The sequence below is a fragment of the Protopterus annectens genome, chromosome 5.part1 (genome assembly GCF_019279795.1).
Source record: "Protopterus annectens isolate FY-2018-M chromosome 5.part1, PAN1.0, whole genome shotgun sequence".
In the NCBI taxonomy this organism is placed as follows: Eukaryota; Metazoa; Chordata; order Ceratodontiformes; family Protopteridae; genus Protopterus; species Protopterus annectens.
Window position 1 is genome coordinate 286,328,926 of NC_056736.1, and position 27,747 is coordinate 286,356,672.

A 27,747-nucleotide genomic window follows, 5' to 3' on the forward strand; every position below is an offset into this window, starting at 1 on the left:
ATGTATATATGTGTATGTATATATATATATATATATATATATATATATATATATATATATATATATATATATATATATGTATGTATGTATTTTTTTTATTTTTTTATTGCTTCTCATTAAGGGGGCACCTGATATCTGGGGCTGGAAAAACTGATGTAATGGCGTCGGCTGCATGTTTTATACCCTTGACTACCTGACGTCACGGAAGAAGAGACAGCAACCGACTCAGGACCCAAGACTTTGTTAATCAGGCCGACTGAGGGCTACTGCAAGCAGATAACCCAAATTTGATGACTGCAACAGTGAATACACTCGAACATCTACATTTATGGTAAGTGTACACAACTGTACTTTCTGTATTCCTATTTTATCTATTAATTGTTGAGCAGTATCTTCCTCTGACCTTGACACAGTAAAGTCTTCCAAATTATTTCCAATTGTTCTTTCTCTTGGTTTCCACTTTCCTCTACTTTATACAAATGTTCACAAAATTTTTAAAATACCTCTAATACGTCTAAAGGCTCCCTGAGTTTGGTGACAATGCTTTTTACTTTCTGTTGCTTAAGTCAGTGTGCTAAGTGCATTTGTGCTGTGGAGTTATAGTTATCAAAAATATTTAAAACTACTAATGTTACTCTTGAGCTATTGTTTGTCTAACTGTCCTTTTTTTGGGCTATGTTTTGAGTGTCTCTTAATAAATGAATCTGTTGCTGCATAAATACCTGGATGAAGAAGCATACCTTGTAAATCAATAGTATATTGGTATTTTCCTTGCAGGAATGTCAACAGCTGCTTGGCCGACTGATCCCTGAAAAGCAGACATTGACTGACCAGTTAAAACAAGTTCAACAGAACAGTTTGCACAGTAAGTGTCAATACCACTTTTCATTGTCCTGTTGCTGTATTAGTTCCCTAAAGTTAGAGCATTCCAAGGCAGTAGATCTTTATTTGAACAGTCCTTTAGCAAGTGCTTATTTATCAAAAGAAAGTCACTTAAATTGTTTGACAATGAAAAAAACATATCTTTTCTATTACCTGTTTAGAGTAAACAAAAATAGTAGTAATAAAAAAGGTGCCATCGGTCACTGTGCTGGAAGAGAAGAGTAGTCCCTTAGAAATGCATCTTTTTCTCTGGTCTCTCCTTAGGTTTCCTCCCTTTCTACTTCAGAATTTATTACTTCATTTCTGTCAAGTAGCCATACCACATTTACTGCCTTCAATGCAGATGTCCCTTACCTAGGCACTGCACTCATCCAAATATCTGATAATCTTACACTGAGTAAAGTCAATGTAGTTGGTTAACGTCAGAATCAACATCCTGAGCATTCTGTCTACACAATTTTTTCCATGTTGATGTGGCTAAGATGGAGAGTGTGTGTTGTACGTGTGTGTGTGTGTACGTGTGCGTACGTGTGTGTGTACGAGCATGTGTGTATGTGTGTGTACGAGCGTCAGTGTGTACGAGTGTGTGTGTGTGTACAAGTGTGCGCGCGCGCGTGTGTATACGTGTTGGACAGTGTGGTTCAAGCTTTCTATTTTTATATGTATAATAGACATACATACATGAGATTTGTTTTTTGGCAGGTCCTCTTTCCTGTAGCCTCACAATAAATCATTGAAAGTGTTCAGATGACATTAAAGTATGTATAAGCATTAAAGGTTATATTCAAACCCCACACCCGGTGTTTTTTTCTCTTATTCACACCTGTTTAACTCAAAGCAAAGATGCCTTTTTACAACAGCAGAGAACACTACCAGAGAGCTAGATAGCATTGCCCTAGATTGCCAACCTAGTCTTAAGCAAAACATCTTTTCTAGGGGACTGTAGTAGTACTTAACTGAAGAGCAGAACTGACATGGGAGTACAGGTCTGTAAATTTATCACATTTGGGGACCTCACAAAAGTCAGATGTTTTTTGGATGTGATCAGTGAAGGCCACTGATGACTTCACTGGCAAGCTGCATTCTTGGATTAGAGACTAAATTTCCCTCCAACTCCTGGAAAATTCCAGGCCCTCTTCCTTAAAGAGGTACCTTAGAGTCTGTTTTGCTTTTAGCAAGCAAAGTTTATTCCAAGAGTTTTCTCTTAAAAGAAAATTCTAGTAATGAGTTTCTCTCCAGTATTAGATTTCAGGTAATTCATTAGTCAGTTGTTACATCAGAGTGTACGTTATAATGATCTTGTTAGCCACAGACAAATGTCAGTCTACTGGCCAGGAGGTAGATGTTCCTATAAGTATATATTGGTAATCTTATTCTACGGCTACTGGGAGCCAATTGAGCTACAGAAGAGGATGCACTCACTGCCATTTTCTATTCTTTTATGCAAAAAATCAAAACCGTATTTCTGTTGATGTTTGTCAATTCATAGATTGCTTCATAGCAGCCCTAATTATTATAAAACAATATAATATTAGTGTGTTTGTATTAAATGCATGTGTGTATATATACGTATGTATATATTTATAAAATATTAAGTGTCAAATATTTAACTTTTTGTTTTGCATTAGTAAACTACATACCCCAAGGGTGTCACTTCCTTATAGTTATTGTAACAGTCAAAATCTTCCTTCAAGGTTGTCATTTAGTTGTTTGCCCTGTTTAGTGGGAAAGTGTGATGTATTCTTCTGTCCTTGCTGTGCAGCATTTAATGAGAAAACTATCCTGGAGAAGAAAAGTATGTCAGCTTTTATGATGTGTATCAAATGAACATTGCTGCTGCTGCTGCTACTAGGAATCCTGGTTCTTTTGGTAAAAAGAAAAATTGAAAAGTGAAACGTTTTAATAAAGAATGAAAACAACAAAGTGTCATTTTAAAAACAATCCAAAAGGTTAAAGTATTTGCACCTGTTTGGTTCTTAATGGCTTGCTACCACTGGTAGTTGAAAGCTTTTTAGAGTTGGGCCTTTCCCTTGTCTGGCAGTGGATCCGAGTTTTGGCTTCATATTCTGAATGAAGACGCAAGGCTTTATACATCCCCCTATCTCCCTACCTTTAATGGGAGATTATACAGTTTGGAGCAGATTATTATTATTATTTTTAACCAAAATGAAACCAAACTAAGACATGTCAACATGACTGGAAAAAAATAACCACCAACTCTCCAAATCTTAGCATCAGCCTTCATGGCTTTAATCAACTAATCACAACATTCACTCGCTCATTGTCAAGGCAGCAGCCCCATCCTGGATTGGATTGTTGTGTCCAATACAAATCTTAATCCTAACTCTGGCATTCTACCTCACTCCCTGCATGACCACCTTCCTTTTTATGTGCAAAGACACATTTCAAATTTCCAGGTCTCACCTGTACAGAGACTGCCGCAACCTTTCCTGCGTTGATGATGAAACCTTTAATGATAGGCTGTCATTAGTGAACTGGTCTAACCTACATCACCTTTCTCTCAATAATGCTGTCCTAGAATCAACCATACTTTCTTCAATGTACTTAACTCCCTAGCACCTCTGAAAAATTAGGATAAAAGCTAACCACATCCCCTGGCTCACAAAAGGCACTTCCTTATGAAAAAAAGAGATAACGATTGGAAACAGTGGTTAAAAATCGAATTCACTATGCCACTCCAAAAATACAGAGAACTTGGCAATCTCACCAAAAAGCGAATCGACAAAGATGAGAAAAAATTCTGCGATGAGGCCCAATCCACCCATCACTCTAACCCCAAAAAATTGTGGCATGCCATTAATCAAATCCTTCACCCAGGGGTACCTACTTCCCCTAACCCCTACACTAACAACTCTCTTCAAGAAACCACCACACTACTTAACTCTTACTTCACTGAATGCATCCACAGACTAACCCACACTGACTCAGTCAAAACTCCTCACTCACCTGTTCCACTACTACCAAGACCCCACCCCCTTTTCTCTTAAACCAGTCCCTACTGCTTATATGAAATCTGTTCTCTTTAAATTAAAACCATGTTCCCCCTCTTCTGTTAACCTACCTTCCTTTATTAAACTGGCAGTCAACTCTGTAGCCTACCCTTTCTACACCAAATCACTACACAGAGGAGGTAACTCTACTGATCCTTCAAATTATAGACCAATAGCCATTCTCTCCTGACTTTCTAAAATACTCGAAAATGCATGCACAATCAGTTTCTCAAATATCTATATCAGAATCAAATGTCTAACTCAGGAAAAACTTCTGACCCCCACTCAAAGTGGCTTTAGGCCCAATCTCGGCACTTCCACTGCCCTTCTCTCTTTCACTCAGACAATCGCAGAGGCTAGAGACAAAAAAAACTATTGATGTCCTGTCTGTTCCTTGACCTTTCAAAAGCTTTTGATACTGTTTCTCAGCGCCCTTTCCTATGTACCAGGAGTAGAAACTCCCCAATCTTGGGGTTGTCTGGGTGACACCAGGAAATGCTATAGCCTTCTCATTGTCAAGGCTGCAGGGGAAACAGTTTTGATTTGTGCTAGACCTTATGGTGTCTTTTAGGGAACAGTTCTGAAGTGTTTCCATGATCCCCATCATCTCATGCCCCCAGTAGCAAAGTCCATGGAAAATGCTCTACCCTGGCAAAGAAAAGAGGCAAGATATGTTGTGGATAACCTCCTAACAAACAAATGATTTTTTCATAGACAGATACAATCAAAGGTACTATTCCAGAATCTTTTTTTATTTTGAATGATCACTGTATAACCAACCAGCCTATGCAGAGGAGACTTTTTGGATCTCGAACACTTGCCTAAACACAAAGTCACAAAGGAATTCAGTAGATGATAATCATCGTGTTTCACTGTTGCAGTCATTACTCTTGGGTTATCCTGCTGGCAGGCTACCCGCAGTCAGCCAGAATTCCAAAGTCTAGGTCCGGTGTTGGTTGCTGTCTCCTCTTCCCTGACGTCAGTGTGCCAGGGGTATAAAAGATGCAGCCAACGCCATTTTCTTCAGTCTTTCTTGCCGCGCAGTGTCCGAAGCCAAAGCAGTTCGCAACTGCCAGTCGGCCGACTCTTGAGATTTTCAAATCTGAATTTCAGAACCGAAGTCTTCATTAAAGCTAAGTACCCCGTTGGGGAAACTTTTTTCTTGCTCCAGACCGATGTCAGAAAAAGTTAACAATTGTATTTCTTGTGGGAAGCAAATACCTCATAAGGATTTTAACTCTTACTGTATTCCTTGCCTAGGCCCTGATCACAACGTTGCTAGCTGTCAGTTTTGTGCTAGATTCAACCAACGCACTATCAAGCGTCTGTTCGATTTTGCTTTTCATTACTTTGGCCGAAGATTTAATTATATAATGCCGGCGGAACAGCCGACAACCGGAGTTTACAAAAAACATAAGGACAAGGATAGGCATCTGAGGTCCAAAAACAACGATGAAGCCTCTTCTAGGCCAGTCGTCGGTTCGCCGGTTCTCAGTGAGGCGCTTTCGCAGCCCCTGGCACCCGCTACCTCAGAGCCACAGGCCGCTACAGACTCCCACATGGAGCTGATTGGGCCTCTGGAAACTCAAGGTATTGGACACTCTGATATCAATCCCTCAGATGGGTCCAGAGCCGCTGAGCAGGCATCTGCTTCTGAGGGTGTCTTCAGACCTACACAACTATATATTAAGCCATCCTCAGTTTCAAAGACAAAGACTAAAGCAGCTCTAAAGACAAAGAAACAAGTACAGCGTTCTCCTATTCAGACTTCCATGCCTAAAAAAACAGATGCTCAAAATGGCTTAACACCTAATTACTTTGATCAGGGGCTCTCATCCTCCTCCTGATAAGAGGCCTAGGCAAGAGACAGAGTACGACTCTTCTGATCAGGTATCTATTTCCTTTGATTCCTCCTTTAAACAGGATTACTCCATGCTTCCCTATGAGGATTCTGATGCTGAAGAATCCATTCCTTCAGCCTCTCCTCCTGAGGACTATTCTTTTGGGGAAACACTGCATACTATGCGGGAGCATTTCCACTGGGAGAGCCAAGAATATTCTGAGTCTAAGAAAAGGCTCAGAGACTTCCTGCTTCTTCCTCAGCACAGACCCCTTGCCATTCCACCTGTCCTAGACATTGTAGATGATGTATTTTCGGAGTCCGGACTGTCCCCTGACTCTTTACCCTCTGCACCTGCTAAGCTAGACAGATACTACAGGGTCCCGGATTCTTATAAATTCCTATATAAAAACCCCGCTGCTGACCTAGAAACTATATCTCAGGGTCCCAAGGGGGTTAAGGCTTCCACTGCAAAAAACCCTGTCCCCTCTGATAGGGATTCCAGGGCTCTAGACAGATGGGGGAAAAAGGTATACACTTCTGCCACCCTGGCCGTAAGGGCTTTAAATTGTCAATTTCATATGCTTAAATATCAGCAATATTTAATGTCACTACTTAAACAGAAAATGTTGACAAATACTGAATGTTCAGAGAACAAGGAATTGCAGGAGTTATTGCATGCAACTGAACAAGTGGGAAAGCATACTTTGCAATGTGGTTATGATTCACTGGAGGCCTCTTGCAGGGCCACTGTTACAGGTTCTGTTATTAGAAGGCATGCTTGGTTAAAGGAACAAAATCTGCCTGATCATGTTAAAGCTAAATTATTAGATGCACCATTACAGCATGATACTTTGGTACTAAAGCAGAAGAGGTGTTGAAAAAAATGGAGGATAAAGCAAAATCCATGCAGACAGTCAAGGATTTCTTACAGGTACAGCCACCCAGGTTTAGCAGGAACTGGCCTTCTAAAAATTGGTCCTTTCCAGTGTCAGACAGACCACAAAGAGGCAGATACAGGCGTCCCAGAGGCAGATCTCAGCCCCAAGGCTCATACAGGCCTAAACAATGGGGTGCTCCTACCTCCAAAAGCGGAGAAGACAAATCACAGCCTCACAGGAAACAGTCCCAATGACTTTCCTCTACTAGTTCCAAGCAGTTTTCTTTTGACAACCCCCTTAGGGGGAAAACTAGCACCTTATTCATCAAATTGGAAAATGGTTACCCAAGACAAATGGGTTCTGAACATAGTGTCCCAAGGCTACAGGTTCCATTTTCACGCTCTACCAAGTTCAAAGGGCATACCAGACCTGCCACACAATCAATGGGCAGAGGCACAAAAACAAATTACAGCCCTCATGGACAATGAGGGCCATTCAGCAAGTACCACAACAAGAGCAGGGACAAGGATTTTACTCCAGACTTTTTCTAGTACCCAGGAAGGACAAAACCTGGAGACCAATTCTGGACCTGTCTTTACTAAATACGTTTCTGGAAGTTCCAAAATTCAAGATGTTGACTCTTCAGCAGCTACTGCCCATGCTGGGCAAGAGGGCTTGGCTAGTAACTTTGGACCTAAAAGAGGCATACCTGCATGTCCCAATCAGGCAATCTTGCAGAAGATACCTCGGATTCATAGCTGGCTCAATGCATTACCAGTTCTCTGCACTGCCCTTTGGCTTATCTACTGCGCCCAGGGTCTTTACAAAATGCCTGGCACCAGTAATTGTGTTTTGCAGACAAAAATGAATTCAAATATATCCCTACTTGGACGACTGCCTAATTCAAGCAGAGAACAAAGACACTCTTCTGTAGCATCTGGCGTTTGTAAAAAGATTACTAATTGGCCTAGGGTACACAGTAAATGAAAAGAAATCAAAACTAGTGCCTTCTCAAGAGATAATATTCCTGGGTGCAAGCTTAAATACAACTGCCCAGATGGACTTATCTCATGCCAGACAAACAAAAACGATTGACTACTTACTTCAAGAAATTGGCAACAAAAACCCACTTACCTGCAAGGAAAATCCTTCAGGCCTTGGGTTTCATGGCATCCTGCTTTCTACTAATTCCATACGCCAGACTGCATATGAGGAAACTACAATGGTATCTGAAAAGTGTTTGGACTCAGCATTGCCACGGCCTGGAGACAGTAATTGCACTCATTCCCTGCCTACAACAGGAGTTTCAATGGTGGGCAGAAGCCTGTCACCACAACAAGGGTCTGCCATTCAGTTCACCCACAGCCAGACAGACGCTGACAGCGGATGCATCAGATTATGCCTGTGGGGGCCCATATGGCAGGAAAATGTTTTCAGGGCACATGGCCTGCAAACCAGATGCATCTTCACATCAATCTAAAAGAGATGCTAGCTGTTCAAAATGCCCTGACAGCTTTCAAGGACCTGCTTTATCCAGGACAATTACTGATAAAGACAGACAACACTACGGTCATGTGGTACATAAACAAGTAGGGAGGTACTCATTCCTACCCCCTCTGCAGACAAGCAGTGACCTTATGGGACACAGCATTGGCCTTTCAAGTTCAACTGCAAGCACAATTCCTGCCAGGAAAAACAAATACCTTGGCAGACGAACTAAGCAGAAACCTCCTGGATCCCCACGAATGAAAACTGGATCCACAAGTCTTCAGGATGATAATAAGGAAATGGGGATGCCCAGACATAGATCTATTTGCCTCCCCTCACAACGGTCAGTTGCAGAGATTTTGCACAAGGATTTACCACAAGCAAGCATGGAAAGTGGACGCCCTATCCTTCAGCTGGAAAAATCTAACAGTATATGCTTTTCCTCCACTACCTCTCCTTCCCAGAGTACTCCGAAAGGTCAGACAAGAGAAGCCAAAAATGATTCTGATTACACCAAACTGGCTACGCCAGCACTGGTACCCAGTCCTAAACAGCTTGTCTCAAGGCCCAGCATGGATATTGCCTCAAACTTCTCACTTGCTGACCCAACAAGACAATCAGATCCTGCACAGCCAACTCAGGACCTTAAATCTGGCAGCATGGCAGATAATGTAGCCATTCAGAACACTCCTCTTTCCAAAGCTGTTATGGATGTTATCTTGGAGACCAGGAGGCCCAGTACCAGAAAATCTTGTGCAGAAAAATGGAAGAGATTCTGTGCTTGGAACCAGGGCCAAGGCATTGACACGTCTGTACCAAACATTCCTCAGATTTTACAGTACCTGACTGAGTTGCTGAACAAAGGCCTTTCTTTCTCATCAATTAAGATTCATGCCTCTGCCATTTCTTCACATTACAATACGGAACCACCTACCCTTTCTCATCCCTTAATAAGGCAGTACCTCAGAGGGGCCAAAAACATTAAGCCTCCAAGGAGAGCACAAATTCTAGCCTGGGACCTCAATTTTGTTTTGGAAAAACTCACACTGCCTCCTTTCTAGCTAGCATCAACAGCGGATATTAAATTCTTATCCTGGAAAACATTTCTGCTCCTAGCCATAACCTCTGCAAGGCGAGTCTCGGAGTTAAAAGCACTCATGGCTGTGGAACCTTTCATCATTTTTCATCCAGACAGGGTTTAGCTGAGGACAAACCGTACATTTATGCCTAAGGTGGTGTCCAGTGTGGCCCTCAATCAAACCATTAACTTGCCTACCTTTTACCCAAATCCACAGAACAAGGGTGAGAAATTCTGCATTCTTTGGACATACACAGGCCAGTTATGCTTCTACTTGGACAGAACTAAAGCTTTCACAAAGACTGAGCAACTTTTAGTGTCATATGCTGCAGGATCACAAGGAAAGGCTATCTCAAAACAGACTATTTCTAAATGGATAGCCCATTGCATCCATTTCTGCTATTCTCAACATGGCAAATCAGTGCCTAAGGGCATTAGGCCTCATTCCACCAGAGCAGCAGCCACTTCAGCAGCCTTCCTCAGGGGAGTACCAACCAAAGAAATCTTAGAGGCTGCAACTTGGAGTTCAGTGCACACCTTTACAAAGCACTACCACTTGCCTCTCTACTCTAAGTCCAGAGCAGGGTTTGCCACTGAAGTTCTGCAGGGCCTCATAGCCTCTCCTTATCCTATTTAGCCCAGCCACCCTTCCTCAGCTTTGGGATTCAACCCAAGAGTAATGACTGCAACAGTGAAACACTATGAACATAGTACAGTTGTGTACCTACCATAAATGTAGATGTTCGAGTGTATTCACTGTTGCAGTCCAGGTTACCCACCCACCATCCCCCTTCTCTTTGCTGGGACTTATCTGCACTTCTCTATCCTATACAACCTTTTTGGTGTATTTGCTTGTAGACGAAGGAAATGTTATGTTTGTGTATGCATTTCTTATTGATATATTTTTCAGCCTACCTATTTGGGGCACCTGACATCTGGGGCAAGAAAAACTGAAGAAAATGGCATCGGCTGCATCTTTTACACCCCTGGTGCACTGACGTCAGGGAAGAGGCGACAACAACCGACGCCGGACCTAGACTTTGGAATTCTGGCCGACTGTGGATAGCCTGCCAGCAGGATAACCCAAGAGTAATGACTGCAACAGTGAAATACACTCTAACATCTACATTTATTGTAGGTACACAGCTGTACTTTCTTCATGTTTCACTGTTGCAGTCATTACATTTGGGTAAATCTGCTGGCAGGTTGCCCTCAGTCGGCCTGAATTCCAAAGTCTTGGGTCCTGCGTCGGTTGCTCTCTCTTCTTCCATGACGTCAGGTCTTCAGGGGTATAAAACAGGCAGCTGATGCCATTTTCTTTAGTCTTTCTTGCCGCGCGGTGCCCGAAGCGGAAGCAGTTTGCAAGTGCCGGTCGGCCGACTCCTGAAGTTTTCGAATTCGAGTTTCAGGACCGAAGTCTTCACTAAAGCTAAGTACCCCGTTGGGGAAACTTTTTCTTGCTCCATACCGATGTCAGTAAAAGTTAATAATTGCATTACTTGTGGGAAGCAAATACCTCATAAGGATTTCCATTTGTACTGTATTCCTTGCCTAGGCCCTGATCATAACGTGCCTAGCTGTCTGTTTTGTGCTAGATTTAACCAACGCACTATTAAGCGTCAATATATCTATACTTTAGATATATTTAATTATCCTGAAATGTTGTCATTTTGCAGTCCGACTATCGGAGTTCACAAAAAACACAAAGAAAAGGACAGAGACAGACCGTCGAGATTCAAAACCGATGACGAAGCTTCTCCTAAGCCAGTCGCCGGTTCGCCTGGTACTCAGGTGCTTTTGCAGCCCCTGATACCCGCTACTTTCGAGTCGCAGGCCTCTACCGAGACCCATGTGCAGTCCAGCACGTCGCAAGATTCTCAAAGTATCGTACCCACGGATGTCTCTCCCTCAGATGGGTCCGGAGCCGCTGACCAGGCACCGTCTTCTGAGGTTGTTTTCAGGCCTCAGCATTTCTGTATAAAACCGACGCCAGCTTCAAAATCAAAGACAAAATCAACTTCTAAAGCTAAAAAACCGACGCATGAGCCACGTGCTCAGGCCTCTTTGCCCAAAAAGCAGATGATCAAGATGGCTGAAGACCTAATTACCTTGATCAGGGGTTCCCAACCGCCTCCTGATAAGAGGCCTAGGCAAGACACTGACTATGAATCTTCAGATCAGGTTTCTATTTCTTCTGATTCCTCTTCTGATCAGGAATTTTCTATACCACCCTTTGAGGATTCTAATGCAGAGGAATCTATCCCATCTGCATCTCCTCCTGAAGATTATTCTTTTGGAGAAACCTTGCATACTTTGAGGGAGCATTTTCACTGGTAGAGTCAAGATTTCTCAGAATCAAAAAAGAGGCTTAGGGATTTCTACTTCTCCCTCAGCATAGGTCTTTAGCCATACCTCCTATTTTAGACATTGTGGATGATGTGTTTTCCGAGTCAAGCTTGATTCCAGACTCCTTACCTCTGGCTCCTAGCAAGCCAGACAGATATTACAGGGTTCCTGACTCGCACAAATTTTTATTTAAAAACCCTGCTGCTGACCCTGAAACTATTTCACAGGGTCCAAAAGGTGTAAAGGCTTCAACAGCAAAGAATCCTACCCTCTCTGATAGAGATTCCAGGGCACTGGATAGATGGATAAAGAAGGTTTATACATCTGCAGCCTTGGCAATTAGGGCCTTAAACTGCCAGTTTCATATGCTTAAGTATCAACAGCATGTTATGGGATTACTGAAACAGAAAATGATGTTGATTTCTGAATGTGTAGAAAATAAAGAATTGCAGGAATTATTGCATGCAGCAGAACAAGTTGGAAAGCATACTTTGCAATGTGGTTTTGATTCCTTAGAGGCCTCCTGCAGGGCCGCAGTTACTGGATCTGTGATTAGAAGGCATGCCTGGCTAAAAGAGCAAAATTTGCCTGATCACGTTAAAGCTAAATTGCTGGATGCACCTTTACAGCATGATACTCTGGTATTAAGGCAGAAGAGGTTTTAAAGAAAATGGAAGACAAAGCTAAGTCTATGCAAACTGTAAAAGACTTCTTACAAGTGCAGCCACCAAGATTCAGTAGACACTGGCTTACAAAAAAATTGGTCCTTTCTTGTGTCCGACAGAGCTCCAAGGGGCAAATCCAGGCGCCTTAAAGGTTCTAGATTCTTACAGGTCAAAGCAATGGGGTGCCTCTACCTCCAAATCTGGAGGAAATAAAATGCAACCCTACAGTAAACAGTCTCAGTGACTTCCCCCTGCCATCACCAAGCACTTATCTTTTGGCAGCTCCCTTAGGGGGAACATTAGCACTTTATGCTCAAAATTGGCAGTTAATAACCCAGGACAAGTGGGAATTAAACATAGTATCCCAGGGGTACAGATTCCACTTCCACACTCTGCCAATTCCAAACAGTTGGCCAGATCTGCTAAAAAAATCAATGGTAGAGGCACAGAAACAAGTTATGCCCCTCATGGATAATGGGGGTTATTCAGCCAGTGCCAGAACAGGAAAAAGGACAAGGGTTTTGCTTAAGACTGTTCTTGGTACCCAGAAAAGATGAGGCCTGGCACCCATTACTGGATTTATCAATTTTGAACACATTCCTGGACATTCCAAAATTCAAAATGCTAACTTTGCAGCAACTTCTGCCCATGCTGGGCAAGAACGCTTGGCTAGTGACTTTAGACTTAAGAGGCGTACCTGCATATCCCAGTAAGGGAATCGTGCAGAAGATACCTTCGTTTCAAGGCTGGCTTTATGCATTACCAATTCTTTGCACTGCCCTTTGGCTTATCTACTGCACCCAGGGTCTTTACAAAGTGCCTGGCACCAGTAGTTGCATTTTGCAGACAAAGAAGTATACAAATCTATCCTTACTTGGACGACTGCCTCATTCAAGCAGAGAACAAGGACATTTTTCTTCAGCATCTGACATTTGAGAAAAGGCTTTTAACATGCCTAGAGTACACAATAAAAAAAAGAAATCACAACTGGTACCCTCTCAAAAGTTAACATTCCTGGGTGTAAGCTTGAATACAACTGCCCAGATGGCTTTCCTCACGCCAGACAAACAAAGGCAACTGATTATTTACTTCAAACAGATGGCAACAAAAACCCAGTTATCTGCAAGACAAATTCTGCAGGCTTTGGGGTTTATGGCATCCTGCATCCTACTGATTCCATATGCAAGACTGCATATGAGGAAACTACAGTGGTACCTAAAAAGTTTATGGAGTCAACATTGTCACGGTCTGGAAGCAATGATTCCTCTCATTCCCTGCCTACAACAGGAGTTTCTTTGGTGGGCAGAGGCATGTCACCAAAACATGGGACAGTCTTTCACTCTACCCCCTGCCAGCCAAACCTTAACTACAGACGCATCAGACTATGCATGGGGGGCCCACCTGGCGGGAAGATGCATTCAGGGCATATGGACCCCAAAACAAATGCTTCTGCATATCAACCAAAAAGAGATGTTAGCTGTTCAAAATGCCCTGACAGCCTTCAAGGACTTACTTCATTCAGGACAACTACTGTTAAAGACGGACAACACCATGGTTATGTGGTACATAAACAAGTAGGGGGGCACATACTCGTACCCCATTTGCAGACAAGCCATGACACTGTGGGACACAGCCTTGGCTTACCAAGTACATCTTCAAACTCAGTTCCTGCCAGGAAAGCATAATACTCTGGCAGACGACCTTAAGGAGAAACCTTATGGACCCTCACAAGTGGAAACTGGATCCACACATCTTCAGCATGATGACATAGAAATGGGGGAGTCTGGACATAGACCTATTTGCCTCTCCTTGGAATTATCAACTGGACAAATTCTGCACAAGGACTTATCCCAGACAAGCATGGAAAGTGGATGCCCTATCCTTCAGTTGGAAAAGCCTAATCAGTTTACGCCTTTCCTCCTCTGCCTCTTCTTCCCAAGGTCCTACTAAAGGTCAGACAAGAAAAAACAAAAATGATACTAATTGCCCTGGACTGGCCCCGCCAACACTGGTATCTAATCCTAAGGAATATGTCTGAATTCCCAGCTTGGTACTTGCCTCAGATACCTCACTTACTGTCTCAGCAAAACAATCAGATCCTGTACAATCAGCTCCAAACACTGAATCTGGCAGCATGGAGGATCTTGTAGTTATTCAAGCAACACCTCTCAGTAAATCTGTGATGGATGTCATTTTGGAAGCCAGAAGGCCTAGTACTAGAAAATCTTATGCTGGTAAATGGATGAGATTCTATGCTTGGATCCAAGCACAAGGAACTGACACAGCAGAGCCAAATATTCCTCAGATTTTACAATACTTGACTGAGATGCTTGACAAAGGCCTATCTTTTTCATCAATAAAAATCCATGCCTCTGCCATCTCGGCTCATTACAACACAGAGCCACCGATCTTTTCTCACCCTTTGCTAAAACAGTATCTTAGAGGGGCCAAAAATGTAAGGCCTCCCCCTGCATGGGACCTCAATTTTGTGTTGGAAAAGCTCACCCTGCCTCCATTTCAACCAGCTGCTACTGCAGATATGAAGTTTTATCATGGAAAACAGCTTTGCTCCTGGCAATTACTTCAGCAAGAAGGGTCTCAGAGCTACAGGACCTCATGGCTGTGGAGCCTTTTATCACAGTTTACCCAGACAGGGTGTCCCTCAGGACCAATCCTTCCTTTATGCCTAAGGTGGTTTCCAGTGTGGCTCTTAACCAAACTATTCATCTGCCAACTTTTTATCCAAATCCGCAGAACAAGGGGGAGCGGATTCTGCATTCCTTGGATGTACACAGACAACTAAGATTCTACTTGAGCAAGACTAAAGCAATAAGAAAAACTGAGCAGCTACTGGTGGCATTTGCTGCAGGATCAGAGGGAAAGGTTATTTCAAAGCTGACTATTTTAAAGTGGATAAGCCACTGCATTCATTTCTGCTACTTACATCATGGTAAACCGGTGCCCAAGGTCATTAGGTCTCATTCCACCAGGGCTGCAGCCACTTCAGCAGCTTTTCTCAGAGGGGTACCAACCAAAGACATTCTAGAAGCTGCTACTTGGAGTTCAGTTCATACTTTTATAAAGCATTATCATTTGCCTCTCTTCTCTAAGTCCAGGACAGGCTTTGCCACTGCAGTTCTGCAGGGCTTATAGCCGCCCCTAATGCTGTTTAGCTCCAGCCTCTCATTCATAGCTTTGGGATTCTACCCAAATGTAATGACTGCAACAGTGAAACAAGTAGAACATAGTACAGTTGTGTACACTTACCATAAATGTAGATGTTCAAGTGTATTCACTGTTGCAGTCCAGGTTACCCGCCAGCCCATCCCCCTTTTATTCTGGAGTTTCTCTTTCCTTCAGTATATTCTGCAGCCTTTGTGGTGTATTTGCTTTTAGATGAAGGTAAAGTTTATGTTGTTGCATGTATATATAGTTTATATATATTTTGCTCCCCATTTGGGGGGCACCTGACATTTGGGGCAAGAAAAACTAAAGAAAATGGTGTCAGTTGCCTGTTTTGTACCCCTGACGACTTGATGTCATGGAAGCTGTTGAGACAACAACCGACGCAGGACCCAAGACTTTGGAATTCAGGCTGACTGAGGGAAGCCTGCCAGCAGATTACCCAAATGTAATGACTGCAACAGTGAATACACTCGAACATCTACATTTATGGTAAGTGTACACAACTGTACTTTACTTGCACAATTGTACATCCTGATAGGAGCTAGTCATTACCAGTCCTGAAGCTTGTTCTTTGGTCTCATCAGCCTTCAGGATGTTCACCAACTGTATTGATGTAGTGACAGGTCACCAGCATTTGCCAGGAAGGAATCACTTCCTGTGCTTAGACGACTGTCTGTTTGCTACTCTTTTTCCATACCAGCTGAAACATCATATCCAGTTTCTTTTATCAGAGGGTGTGTTTTGCTGTGCACCATGGTCAGCATCCCCAACCTGCAACTTACCTCAATCCATGTAGAATGTTCTTAGGATATAATCTAAAGTCTAAGGCATGCAAATCTTTCCTGTCTTTAGAGAAATAGTGGGCTTTCCAATCCTTTTTGCACTGCTTACTCGGTTACCCAGATATTTGGATGTGTGGTATTGCCATCTACATGATGTTATATGCATACTTAAGTCGGATACCCATGTGATGGACATTGCATTTATAATGCCATTGGTATGTCAGCAAATGTCACAATGTATTCTCATTGAGGAATTGTGCAAAAAGTGATTTGGGTGGTGCTACACACCTCAAAAGCAACTAAAGGCAAACCATTGCAAATCCCTTCTCCCCAAAACTTCACTCACTCAGGCATCTGCCCTGTGGTGGGAGGTGTATTTTTAAGAGAAGACAACCCAAGAATTTGTTCCGATATGGCTGTACATTGAGCAGCAAGCTGATTAGAGCTCTCCCAGCATGAAAAATGAAGGTGATATAAAGAAAGCCAGTAAAAGTTACCGGTTGGACACTAGAATGCCTGGATGTCAGCAAAGGAGAAATCGGGAGAAAATCAACCAGGAAAGAAGAATAAAAAACTGTTGGGAAGTCTTTTTACTGTTGAGGTTTTGGATTTTGGTACAGTAGGTGGCATCTAGTAATTTAGAGGAAAAAATGAATCTCATGCACTCAAGTGCTTAACATAATTTATAAAGTCAAATGACAAATGGCTGAAGAGAACAAATGAAGCTACATGTAGCTATTCAGATGAGCTGATAAAACTGCAGCAACCAGAGACTGAACTAAACAAAAGACTTAAATATATGGCTTCACAAGAGCAACTGTTTCAAAAAAAATTAGTTAGAAGACCTGGCACACATAGCAAACCTGAGATTTTTTTCTGCTATTCCCTGAAAGGGAATGCATTGAACTAATTTTTTGCAATGTACAAATAAGCAAATGGACTGGTATTCCACAGCAGGATTTGTTAACTGAAGGGGGCGCACCATGTGTGCTCAATATGTGGCCTTGAGAAAGCAGCCAAAATCTATTGTAGTAAAGTTGCAGTTGTGCCAGCAGAAACAGCTGTTCCTGACAAAACTGTGACAGAAAAGAAAAGTGTTAAAATCTGAAGACGCCAGAGTTTCTGTAAAATGATTTTTATCTTCTTCCTGACTGGCAGTGAATAAAGTTGATCTCTGCAGTCAGAGGATGTTGAGAGGCATATGTGAGATTCAAGCTGCTATATGCCTAGCTGTTTTTATAATATTTTTCTTGGAAGGGTCAAAGACATTTTGAATGCAGAACACGCCAAGAAAGAAAAATAGCAAGCAAAGAGTGAGCCAGCAAGTTGAAGTGGTTTTGGCTTCTCATTTTTTCTTACAATAAAACTGTGCTTCTGCAGGAATTAGCTAAAAAGGCTTACTCGTGGATGTTCACTGCATGGGTTGAATTGCTTATGTGTGAGAATTTAATGTCATAGTGAGTTTCACCACAATGTATTGTGCAAGCCAGTGGTGCAGTTTTTTTCCTCTTCCCTTCACAATGGTGCGACATTGGAGTCTGGTTATATAATTTCAGGTGGTGTTGGGGGTTTAAAGTTTGTGTTTTCACTTCACCATTTTCCATATTTGGTGAACTTAAAATCGATTGCTTGTAGGTAAACCAGCTAAAAAAGGTGGAAGTTTGTTGATAAATTGTTGAATAACTCTAAAACATAATTCACACTTTGGCACTAATGTTTAGAATGTTAATGAAGAGAGTGAAGATGTAACTGTAAGGATAAGTTTTGATTTGTAGTAATATTTGTATAATATCTTAGTCAACTGCACATTCATTATATTGTGAAGTAGTACTGTGTAGTATGCAGCATTCTTCTAAATGAGAAGTGGAGTGTTATCAATAACCATAGTTTGTTAGTGATATTAAAATTGAGTTTTTTCTTGTCTGTAATGCATCAGAGCTTTATAATGCAATATGATAAAGGTTGGTTATAAGCCATATACTGCTGTGATCTTAGTCTGCTGGGCAGTGTGAAAATATGTATATTAAAATATATTTTTATACAGGTTACTCTGCATAAAATGGATTTTTTCTTATTGCAGCAAAGAAGCATCATAAATGGTAGTTTTCTAGCATTTGAAAACCAGTTTTTATTTTTCCTTTTACACCTGCTTTTTTAAACACCTTTATTAAATGTTTACATGGTAAAGAATAACATAAGTACACATACAATAATGGAAAAGAAAAAAATAGCAGTTTTCATTTTCATGTGGTTATACATACATGGTTTCTTTAACAATTATCATTCACTGCAATGGTCACCTATCAAAAGTATTGTGTGTCAAGTGGGCTTACCTGATTAATAAATGTGGTATTATCTTTATTATTACACAAATTGATCAATTCCTGCCTTGCTTTAAACCTCCCTCTTCATTCTGAACATTATTCTTAATGTATTGTTCCCATAAATTCCATTTATTCTACTGATTTTGCTCCTTCCATTTTCTAAAGCTCCCATCTTCAGTTTTCATCTCTTACCATATTCAAACTTCAGTTACATTTAGTTTAGATTGTGATTTCCATTTTCTAATAACTTGTTTTGTGTGTAGCCAGTAGCATTAAAGTTAATAAGACCTTACCATGTATGGGCAATTCACATCTTATTTCCTAGCTCAAAAGGTTGTTTCCTTAATTGCAACCATTTGGAAGAGGTCAAAGTACTGACAAAGTACTCTGTAAGGAACTTTAAAACATTTCAGCTCATTACATTACCAATAATACTTGTCCCTAATTTCCTCTTTTCCATCACACCTCTATCATTGCTGTCTATCTGAGGGAAAAAAATCAATACAGTTTGCTTGTGATACAAAGTACCTGTACAGATACTTCTGAATACAAAAATTCTAAACCTTCTTGACTTTGTCGTATATTTGGGAGCTATACGGATATCATCCCATTGCTGTTTCATATATTGCTTTTCCATTCTGTATTCCCATTATTTTTCTAATTTTCTCTGGAATGACTGTCATAGTTATGCAGTATTTTACATGTCCTATTAGTTATCCCTTTATATAAGCACCTTCTGTAGTAAACTCAATTAAAAAAATATACCGTTGCTTATCTTTCACTTTGTACTCCCCTACCCATTTCTTTTTGCTTATACTGTGTTAGCAGTACCTGGTAGGGAAGACGGCCCAAACTTCTGATTGGCCTTATCACACACTGTTACCTGTAATTCTCTGCTTATTCATGACCTGTACCTTGTTTAATTTGCTAATTGTTTATTAATGAGTCTACAGGTGGCACAGATGCAAATGGAGAAGAAAAGAAGCAATTACACAAGTCATCAGCCTACCAGACAAGTCTGTGCATGTATGCTAAAAGTTGAGAATACATATTCAAAAGAACTATCATCTGTTAAAGGTGGGAGTAGTAACTTTGTTATAATGACTGTCCATATTACTGTGAAATGTAGATGCCCTTATAGCTGTAGACAAAAAGCAAACAGTTCTGAATTTTAGTAAGAAGTATAGGTGCAAATTACAATGTTACAAAAGACATTTGGATAGAAACGAACATGTGAATTTGATAAAAGATTTCTAAATGGCCATTCAGTAGAGTGTCAGAGAAAAGGGGGGAATTGATCATGATTGTGAGAGAGGCTCCACTAGGGGGTAGAATAGGAAAGAGAGATCATAATACTTGATTTGTAGCAGTAAGGGGTTATTGGCAGGGAAGGAGGATTATACTTTCATATGTATATAACATCTAAGTGCTGTTACGGAGATTGAGAATTTTGCAGAAATAATGAATTTTCAGCGGGGAGTATTTATGGGTGGGGACTGGATCCTGATTTGCAATCGTGATGCTGTATCAGTGAAACCTGTGCTGAACAATGTAACAAGGGTAGATATCTGAGGAAGTATGAGAACATTTGGTATGGAAGATGTGAATTCAGTAGTAGGGACCTAGACAGAATTTGCATATTCCCTGAGGTACAATAACTGGGATAGACTAGAATTTCAGAGAAGCATGCGCTTTAATTGAAAGCTGTGGAACACATCCAATAACTCTTTCAGGGCTTGCACCAATAAAAATGAAAGATAAAGATTCAGGATAATGAAGGAAGAATCAAACACTTTTAGGAATTGGTAGTGGAAATGTTTTGAGAGTTATTAGGGAACATGGAGACTTCTTCAAAAGGGATAGCTAGGCAGTGGGATAAAAAATAAAGTTTAAAAACATGGTAGAAATAAGAGAGATATTGGGAATGGGAATTATTTAGAGGGGCTGACTAAAGAGAATATCAAAGAATAAGAGGAAAAGCAATTGCAGAGTGCTAAAGGGATCATAAGGGAGTATCAGAATAATATGCATGATAGAAAGATTTCTGTTAAGCAACTGTTTTTTGTTAACTTCTCCAGAGCATAAAATAACTTTTAGCACAAGGAATTGAGCAACAGGAAGTAGAAAGGGTTGTTGCTAAATGTAGGGAGCCTGTGAAATGAAAAATAACCAGAGATCTATAACAGATATTTTGAACATTTCATGAAACTGTGTGTAAAGCAGGATAATGTGGAAATCAAGAAAAGGCACAAATGGAAATATTTATGGAAAACTTAACTATGCCAGGGTTAGAGGAAGATGAGGCTCAAGAATGAATAGCTAAAGTAGGAAAGGTTGAGATAATTGTGATGTAGAATCCAGTAGTGATGTTTCCAGAAGTAGATGGCATTTCCGTGGAAATTAGTAGGGGGGGTGTGCTAAAGATCTGGAAGGTTTTGTTTAACAGTAAGAAGGGGGGGTGTTGTACCAGATGTTTGGAAGAAAGTTGTGGTGGTTGTATTTCCCAAAGAGGGCAACAACCCTGCAGACCAATTTCACTATTAACAGGTAGCACACACCCTTTGCTGCAAAAGGCTGTGGATTCTCTTCGCACACCAGGTAGTCTGATTCATTTTCCAGTACTGAAACGGCAGTGCAGCATAAGTTGGGTGCTGCACTCCTGAATGTGCTTGCTTTGGATGAGATATTAAACCAAGGCCCCATCAGTTGAGTTGGTGGTAGCTCAGGTGGATGTAAAAAATCCCATGGCACTTGTCAAAAAAGAATAGCAGAAATTTCATGGTGCCTTGGCCAAATTTTCCATAGTCAGTATGAGTAGCAAATAAACCGAACACAGATCACAATTACAAGAATGTCATCTTTAGTAAATACACAGGATTAAGAGCTTTCATCTGTTTGCATTTTTAGAGACCTCATCAGAATCAAAGTTTTAACATCACTTTAGACCCATTTAAATAAACGTCACTCTAGCACATGATCCTCAAATATAAAAACAGATGTACCATCTTCTGACTTCTAAGTCCATTTGCTGTCAATTTAGTCTTCAATGCATAATGCAACTCCTTAGCTACCTTTGACTTTGTTTGCCACATAGCAGAGGAGGTTCCGAAGCCAGCTCTGGGCTAAGTGCTTTCTGTTTTATTCTCATATTTTTATCTCTTCTGTTTTTGATTGTTAGTTTTGCTGTTAGTTGTTTCCATTAGTTTATTGTTCATAGTTAAGTTCCTTACCCTATTTTCTGTACTTTTTTTTGTGTGTGTGTGTGTGTGCTCCTTCCCCTGTTATCACTCGTTTTAGTTGGAGAGTACATAGCATACATCCATTTAAGTTGGAGGACGTTCCTCTCCCTTTTCCATTTAATCGTCCTTTTTAGTTACAAGATGACTTGGGGGGTTCTTTCTTGGATCTGTTTTCTCACTTTCCTGGATTGCTTGTGTGTGCCTGTATTTTTCATTGTTGACCGCTTGTTATATCACAAAAAAAGCAGGAAGGGAAACTGCTTGGTTTCAAAAAAATATGAAAAATGTGGAAAGAATATGCCCCTTAGTGATGCACATACCTTGTGTGTGTACTTCTTGGGGCCTCTTCATCTTTGAGTTGTGCTCCATATGCCATGGGTTCAATCATAGAGCGATTATGGAGCGCTAAAACAAACTTATCTTAAAGGGACTATTAAAAACACCATTTCCTGAGGTGATCTCACAGGAGTCCTCTTTTAAATCTGAGAAGTCCTTAAAATGTGAGTCTTTGGCTCCTAAATCTTCCTCTGAGTCGAGCCAAAAAACTCAGACTGTCTGCTTCAGAAGAACCTTTGGAGCAGATGGTCATTGTTGGATCTAAGACTGTTTCAGAGCCATTAGAACCCTGTGCTGCAACGTCTTCAGCGCTTGCAGAACTATGATACCGGAGCCATTCACCTTCTTTGGAACCTGTAACTTCAATACTCCCATCTCCCCTTTTGACTAAGTGTTGATCCGTGACACTATCTACTTGGTCTACCAGGAGTTTGTCCGATAAAGATGTGGATAGGGTTGTGCAGAGGCTGTTGACAGCGGCCCTGGTCAAACTATTATTGGCCGAACCCAAAAGAGTTGGTTTAGACAGAGTCCTCCCCTTTGGTACCTGTTCCTCCTCTGAGCCGTCCCTTGGTTTTGAGCTAGCAGACTCCGATGTCCAGCTTGTGTCTGTATCATCTCTAGGACCTTCAGTTTCCTTAGATCCAATATATACACTGAGTGTTTCCTTCCAGTCGGAGCAGGGCACCTGTAAGAGCCAGCACTCTCTGGTTGGATCCTCTGAGCTGATTTGGATGCCTTTGGCTGTGGCACCTTTTTTGTCGGATCCAGGGAGTTCTTAAGAGCAGGGGCAGACTGTATTCAAGGATATGAGGAGAGTTTTGACACCAACCCAGTCAAAGACAACACAGCCTTTATTGGATCTTTTTACCAGTTCGTGACAGGTGTCTTTGTCCTGTCATGTAACCCTTCCACAGGAATGCAGAGACCCCAGGCCTCAGAATGTCCAGCAAGGGACTCCCCCATCTTTTGAAACGTTCCCAGATTACCATACTGATGAAGTCCCTCAGAAGAGGACCTGCAAGAGGAAGCATCTTAACTCCCCGGAGGAGTCGATCACATAAGATACAGACCTCAATGATGCAGAAGGGTCCCCACTAGTCTCTCCTGAAGATGTCTCCTTTGGAGACATCCTCAAAATCTTAAAGCAGAGAGGTGAATGGCAGTCCACATCCTCTTCAGCCGAGGAGTCCATTTACCTGACGGCTTTCGGGTCTCTCCCTTTGACTTCTTGGCTAACTCCTCCTCCTGACGAGCTTATGGATTTAATCTCTCTGAAGGCTTGGGAGACCCCAGATTCCATAGAGCCTACTTCTAGGAGGCCAAATAATTACATTACTCCCCTAAAAGACAAGGTGTTCTTAACTAAAGATGTAGCAGTTGATGCCATGGTCATGGTGGCGGCCACTAAAAAGGAGCTGTCTGAGACCAGCTCCCTCTATACATCCTCCGAATAAGGATGCTAGGACCATGGATAGGTATGGGAAGCGTGTCTTTTCATTAGCGACCTTTGCTTTTTGGTCTCTGAACTACCTTACCCATTTTACCAGATTATAGAGGGACCTGTTAAATGAAGTTTGACTCCTCCAAGGAGCTGTAGCTGATGCAGTGACAGTCAGTGCTCAGCTCGCCACCATCAATTCAATTGTAAACTCTTCCATGAGGCTCATATTTTATGCAGCAGATAGGACAAGTAGGGGTGAGTTCAGGTATTGCTGTTAGGAGACAGACCTGGATGTGCCTTTGCGATTTCATGGAGCCCTTCAAGTCTTCCTTCTTTAACACTCCTTTTGATGGCTCTTCTCTTTTTGGGCCTAAAGTTAAAGAAACACTCACCAGGTGTGAGCAGATGGACAAGACCTTGTCTGCCATTGGAGTATGTTTTTCTATACCTACCAGACCCTTTCCCAAAGGTCAGAGGAGTAGTGGGAAGATGTGGTTTAGAAAAACCCAGAGGTCTTTCCAAGACACACAGGGTGAAAGTTCCCCCACGGCAGGGGGGGGGGGGCAACAATGGAAGATGCTGCCCACACGGCAGGGGAGGCCCTCAAAATTAGGGGTCCAGAGAATCTTTCTTTTGGGGGCCTTTTCAAAGCTGAAGGAGTGGCTGGATTGCTTGCCTCTGGAGACAGTCGGGGCAGGCAATTGTTTCTGCACCAAGAAACCTGGCAAAAGATAACTGACAAGTGGGTGCAGAATATAATATCCAGGGGATATGTCATTCCATTCTCCTGCCCTGTTCCTGTAAACAAGCCAGTTCCAGATGTTCCACCCAGCCAGAAGGAACAAGCAGCATTAGAAATTCAAAAGTTGCTAAACAAGAGAGTCATCCAAGAAGTCCCCGCAGACCAGAGAGGATCTGGAACTTAATCAAGATTATTTTTAGTTCCAAAGAAAACAGGGGACTGGAGGTCCATCTTGGATCTCAGCTATTTGAACAGTTCTGTCAGAAAGACCAAGTTTCGGATGGTGACACTGCAGTCGATTCTTCACTTCTGGAAAAAGACAATTGGATGTGCTCCATAGACCTTCAAGATGAATACTACCACATTCGGATGGTTAGGCAATCCAGAAGGTACTTACTCTTCTGGCTAGGAGCCAGTCACTTCAGTTTTGAGCTCTACCCTTTGGTCTCACTACAGCCCCCAGAGTGTTCACCAAGTGTGTGGCAGTAGTGGCGGCTCACCTGAGGCCCAGAGGATTCCGCATGTTTCCATATCTGGACAACTGGCTTATCACCGCCCCGACCCGGCATCTTCTGCTACAAACCAGGGACTATACTCTACAACTCTGTTCCTCCCTAGAGATTACCATAAATTATGAAAAATCTGCCCTAGAGCCATGTCAATCCTTGGTTTTCATAGGAGCGCAGATAGACGCAACAAACATGACAGTAAAACTTCCACAAGACAGAATACACGACCTTCGACATTATGTAAGAATGCTGGTCAGGAAGAAATGAGCTTCTGCCAAACTAGTTTTCCAAGTTTTAGGAAAAATGGCAGCTTCATTTGTTCTAATTCCTCTATCTTGGCTTCACATGAGAATCCTTCAAGGGTTACTTTCGACACAATGGTCAAACCTAGATCTTCCAGTGACACACAAGGTCATGATAACTAATTCATGCAAAAAGGACCTACAGTGTTGGATTCATTCTCCTCTAATATCTCAGGGCCATTCCTTTATTTCCCCTAAACCCCAGGCCACGGTGACCATGGACACTTTCCAGATAGGTGGAGACGTTATCTCGGGAAGACAGTCCAAGGCACCTGGCAAGAACATGAGGCACACTTGCACATAAATATCCTAGAAATGAAGAGCGGTGCTTTTAGCGTTGCAAACATTTCAAGACATTCTCCTTCTAGGAATGATAGCAATTCAGTCAGACAATGTCTGTAGTCTGGTACATAAATAAGAAGGAACCAGCTGTTACTCCCTTTGTCGAGAAGCCCTTAGAGTCTGGCAATGGGCAATGACCTCCAACCACTTTCTCATAGCAACATACATCCCGGGAAAGTCCAACGTAATTTCAGACAAGTTGAGCAGAGATATTTTATGGCTGCATGAGTGGTCCCTCGGTCAGAAAGTGGCAGAAGTCATCTTCCAAAAATGGGATCAGCCTTGCTGCGATCTTTGCTTAACCCACCAGTGCCAAATGCAGCAGCTATTTTACTCAGATCCCTCCTACAGTGGAGTCACCAAGGGATGCACTTGTTTCACTTGTTTACAGTTGGTCCCTGGGACTACTTTATGCTTTCCCACCAATATCTGTAATCCCCAAAGTCTTACAGAAAGCAAGTTCATTGGAGACCACAGTAATCCTAATTGCCCCCTATTGACCTTGTCAAACTGGTTTCTCTTTCTTCTGGCTCGTGTGGGAGGGACCATGGATTCTGGACCTGGCTCTGGACGTGCTGACTCACCCGTCCAGAAAGGTTTGTCCCAGTCTAGACAGTCTCAAACTAACAACTTGGCTGCTGCAGTTCCCCTGATTGCCAGGTTTTCTCTCCTCTCCTCTCCAGTTAAACACATTTTATCTTCCCATAAAACGTCTACATGAAAATTATACAAAAGTAAATGGAAGAGATTTGTGGCATGGTCCAACATTAATCATATAGATCCCTTTACTGCCCCCATACATTCTATTCAAGAATTTCTCCCAAAGGTTTTCAATGAAGGAGCCACTGCAGCTACTATTAGGGTTCCTCTGGCAGCAATTTCAAATTTTCATATAGGAGAAAATGGTTCTGGAATCCTCTCTAACAGACTGAACTACAATGATACACCCTCTATACAAAAACCCAACTCTGCCTTGGGAGGGTGGCCTAATGGTTAAGGTGCCTTACAAACACAAGGTTCAGGGTTTGAGTCTCACAAGGGATAATTGACTAGGCTTAAAATGGCTCGCAAGGGCAGTTAGCCTAGTACTAATCTATGAACCTATGATTTGAATTTCATGTTGTCCAAGATGACCTCCCCTCCCTTTGAACCGTCTGCTACTTGCAATTAAGGTATCTGTCATGGAAAAAGCTTCTCTTAGTAGCTATTACTTCAGTAAGAGAGTTTCGGAGTTACAAGCCCTGTCTACCAAGCTCCCATACCTAATTTTTCACAAGGACATAGTTTCTTTACACACTAATCCCTCCTTTTTATCTAAGATTGTATCGGAAAGTAACCTCAGTCAATCTGAGTTACCAGTTTTCTTCCCAAATTTTCAAAATAAAGGAGTATATTCCTTGCATCTTCTGGACGTTCACAGACAGTTAAGTTTTTACTTGCACAGGACTTCAGAAATCAGAAAGTCAGATCAATTATTTCCTGTTCTGATATTAAGAAAGGCCAACCAGTATCCAAGGTTACCTTATCCAAATGGCTTTCACAATGTACATCTTTCATATACAATTCTAACAACAAGGGTATTTCAAACCCTATCAAAGCTCATTTCACCAGGTCAGTGGCTACTTCTGCAGCATTTCAAGCTAGATTACCATTGGATAACATCTGTGCTGCAGCGATATGGGCAAAGCCACATACATTTATTACTCATTACAAATTGGATTTGGCCTGTAGGAGGAGAGCATCCTTTGGTTCTATGGTTCTGAGGAATATTCTCCCATAAGCCACCCAAGAATCAGGTAGCTATGGACGCGGTCCCACCAGTGAGAGTAACGGTGAGAGTGACATCACATAAAGAAGTTATGTACGTACCATAACGTTCCATATGTGTTGTCCATCTCAATCTTTATTCTCACAACCCACCCACAATAACCCCTGCCTGTACTCCTGGGAGACTGGGTAATTCTAGTTGGATTTTTATAGGACTCTATAGCCTCCGAAATAATCTATGGTTTGATTCTTGTTTATGTATGTGTGTGTGTATATATATATATATATATATATATATGTGAGTAGATCTATACATATATATATATATATATATATATATATATATATATATATATATATATATAGATATATAGATATATAGATATATATGGGTCTATATGACTTGGTCAACAGTTCATATGATCGACTGTTCATTTGGTCGACAGTTCATTTGATCGACAAGCATTTTAGGTGGGGCTTGCCCACACCCCGACTATATATATATATATATATATATATCAACTCCAGGGTCACACAACATTGGGGAAGGGGGCAAATGCTTGTCAATCAAATGAACTGTCGA

The 27,747-nt window shown here is 41.7% G+C and overlaps 1 protein-coding gene across 1 annotated transcript in view; it reads left to right on the top strand.

Annotated features, from left to right (window-relative positions):
• The window catches only part of ITSN1 (intersectin 1), a 2,682,533-nt gene that overhangs the window by 683,414 nt on the left and 1,971,372 nt on the right, over positions 1 to 27,747 (top strand). Inside the window, exon 12 of the mRNA XM_044072770.1 lies at positions 778 to 865. Coding sequence (XP_043928705.1) covers positions 778 to 865 — 88 coding nt within the window. The remainder of the gene's footprint in view (positions 1 to 777; positions 866 to 27,747) is intronic.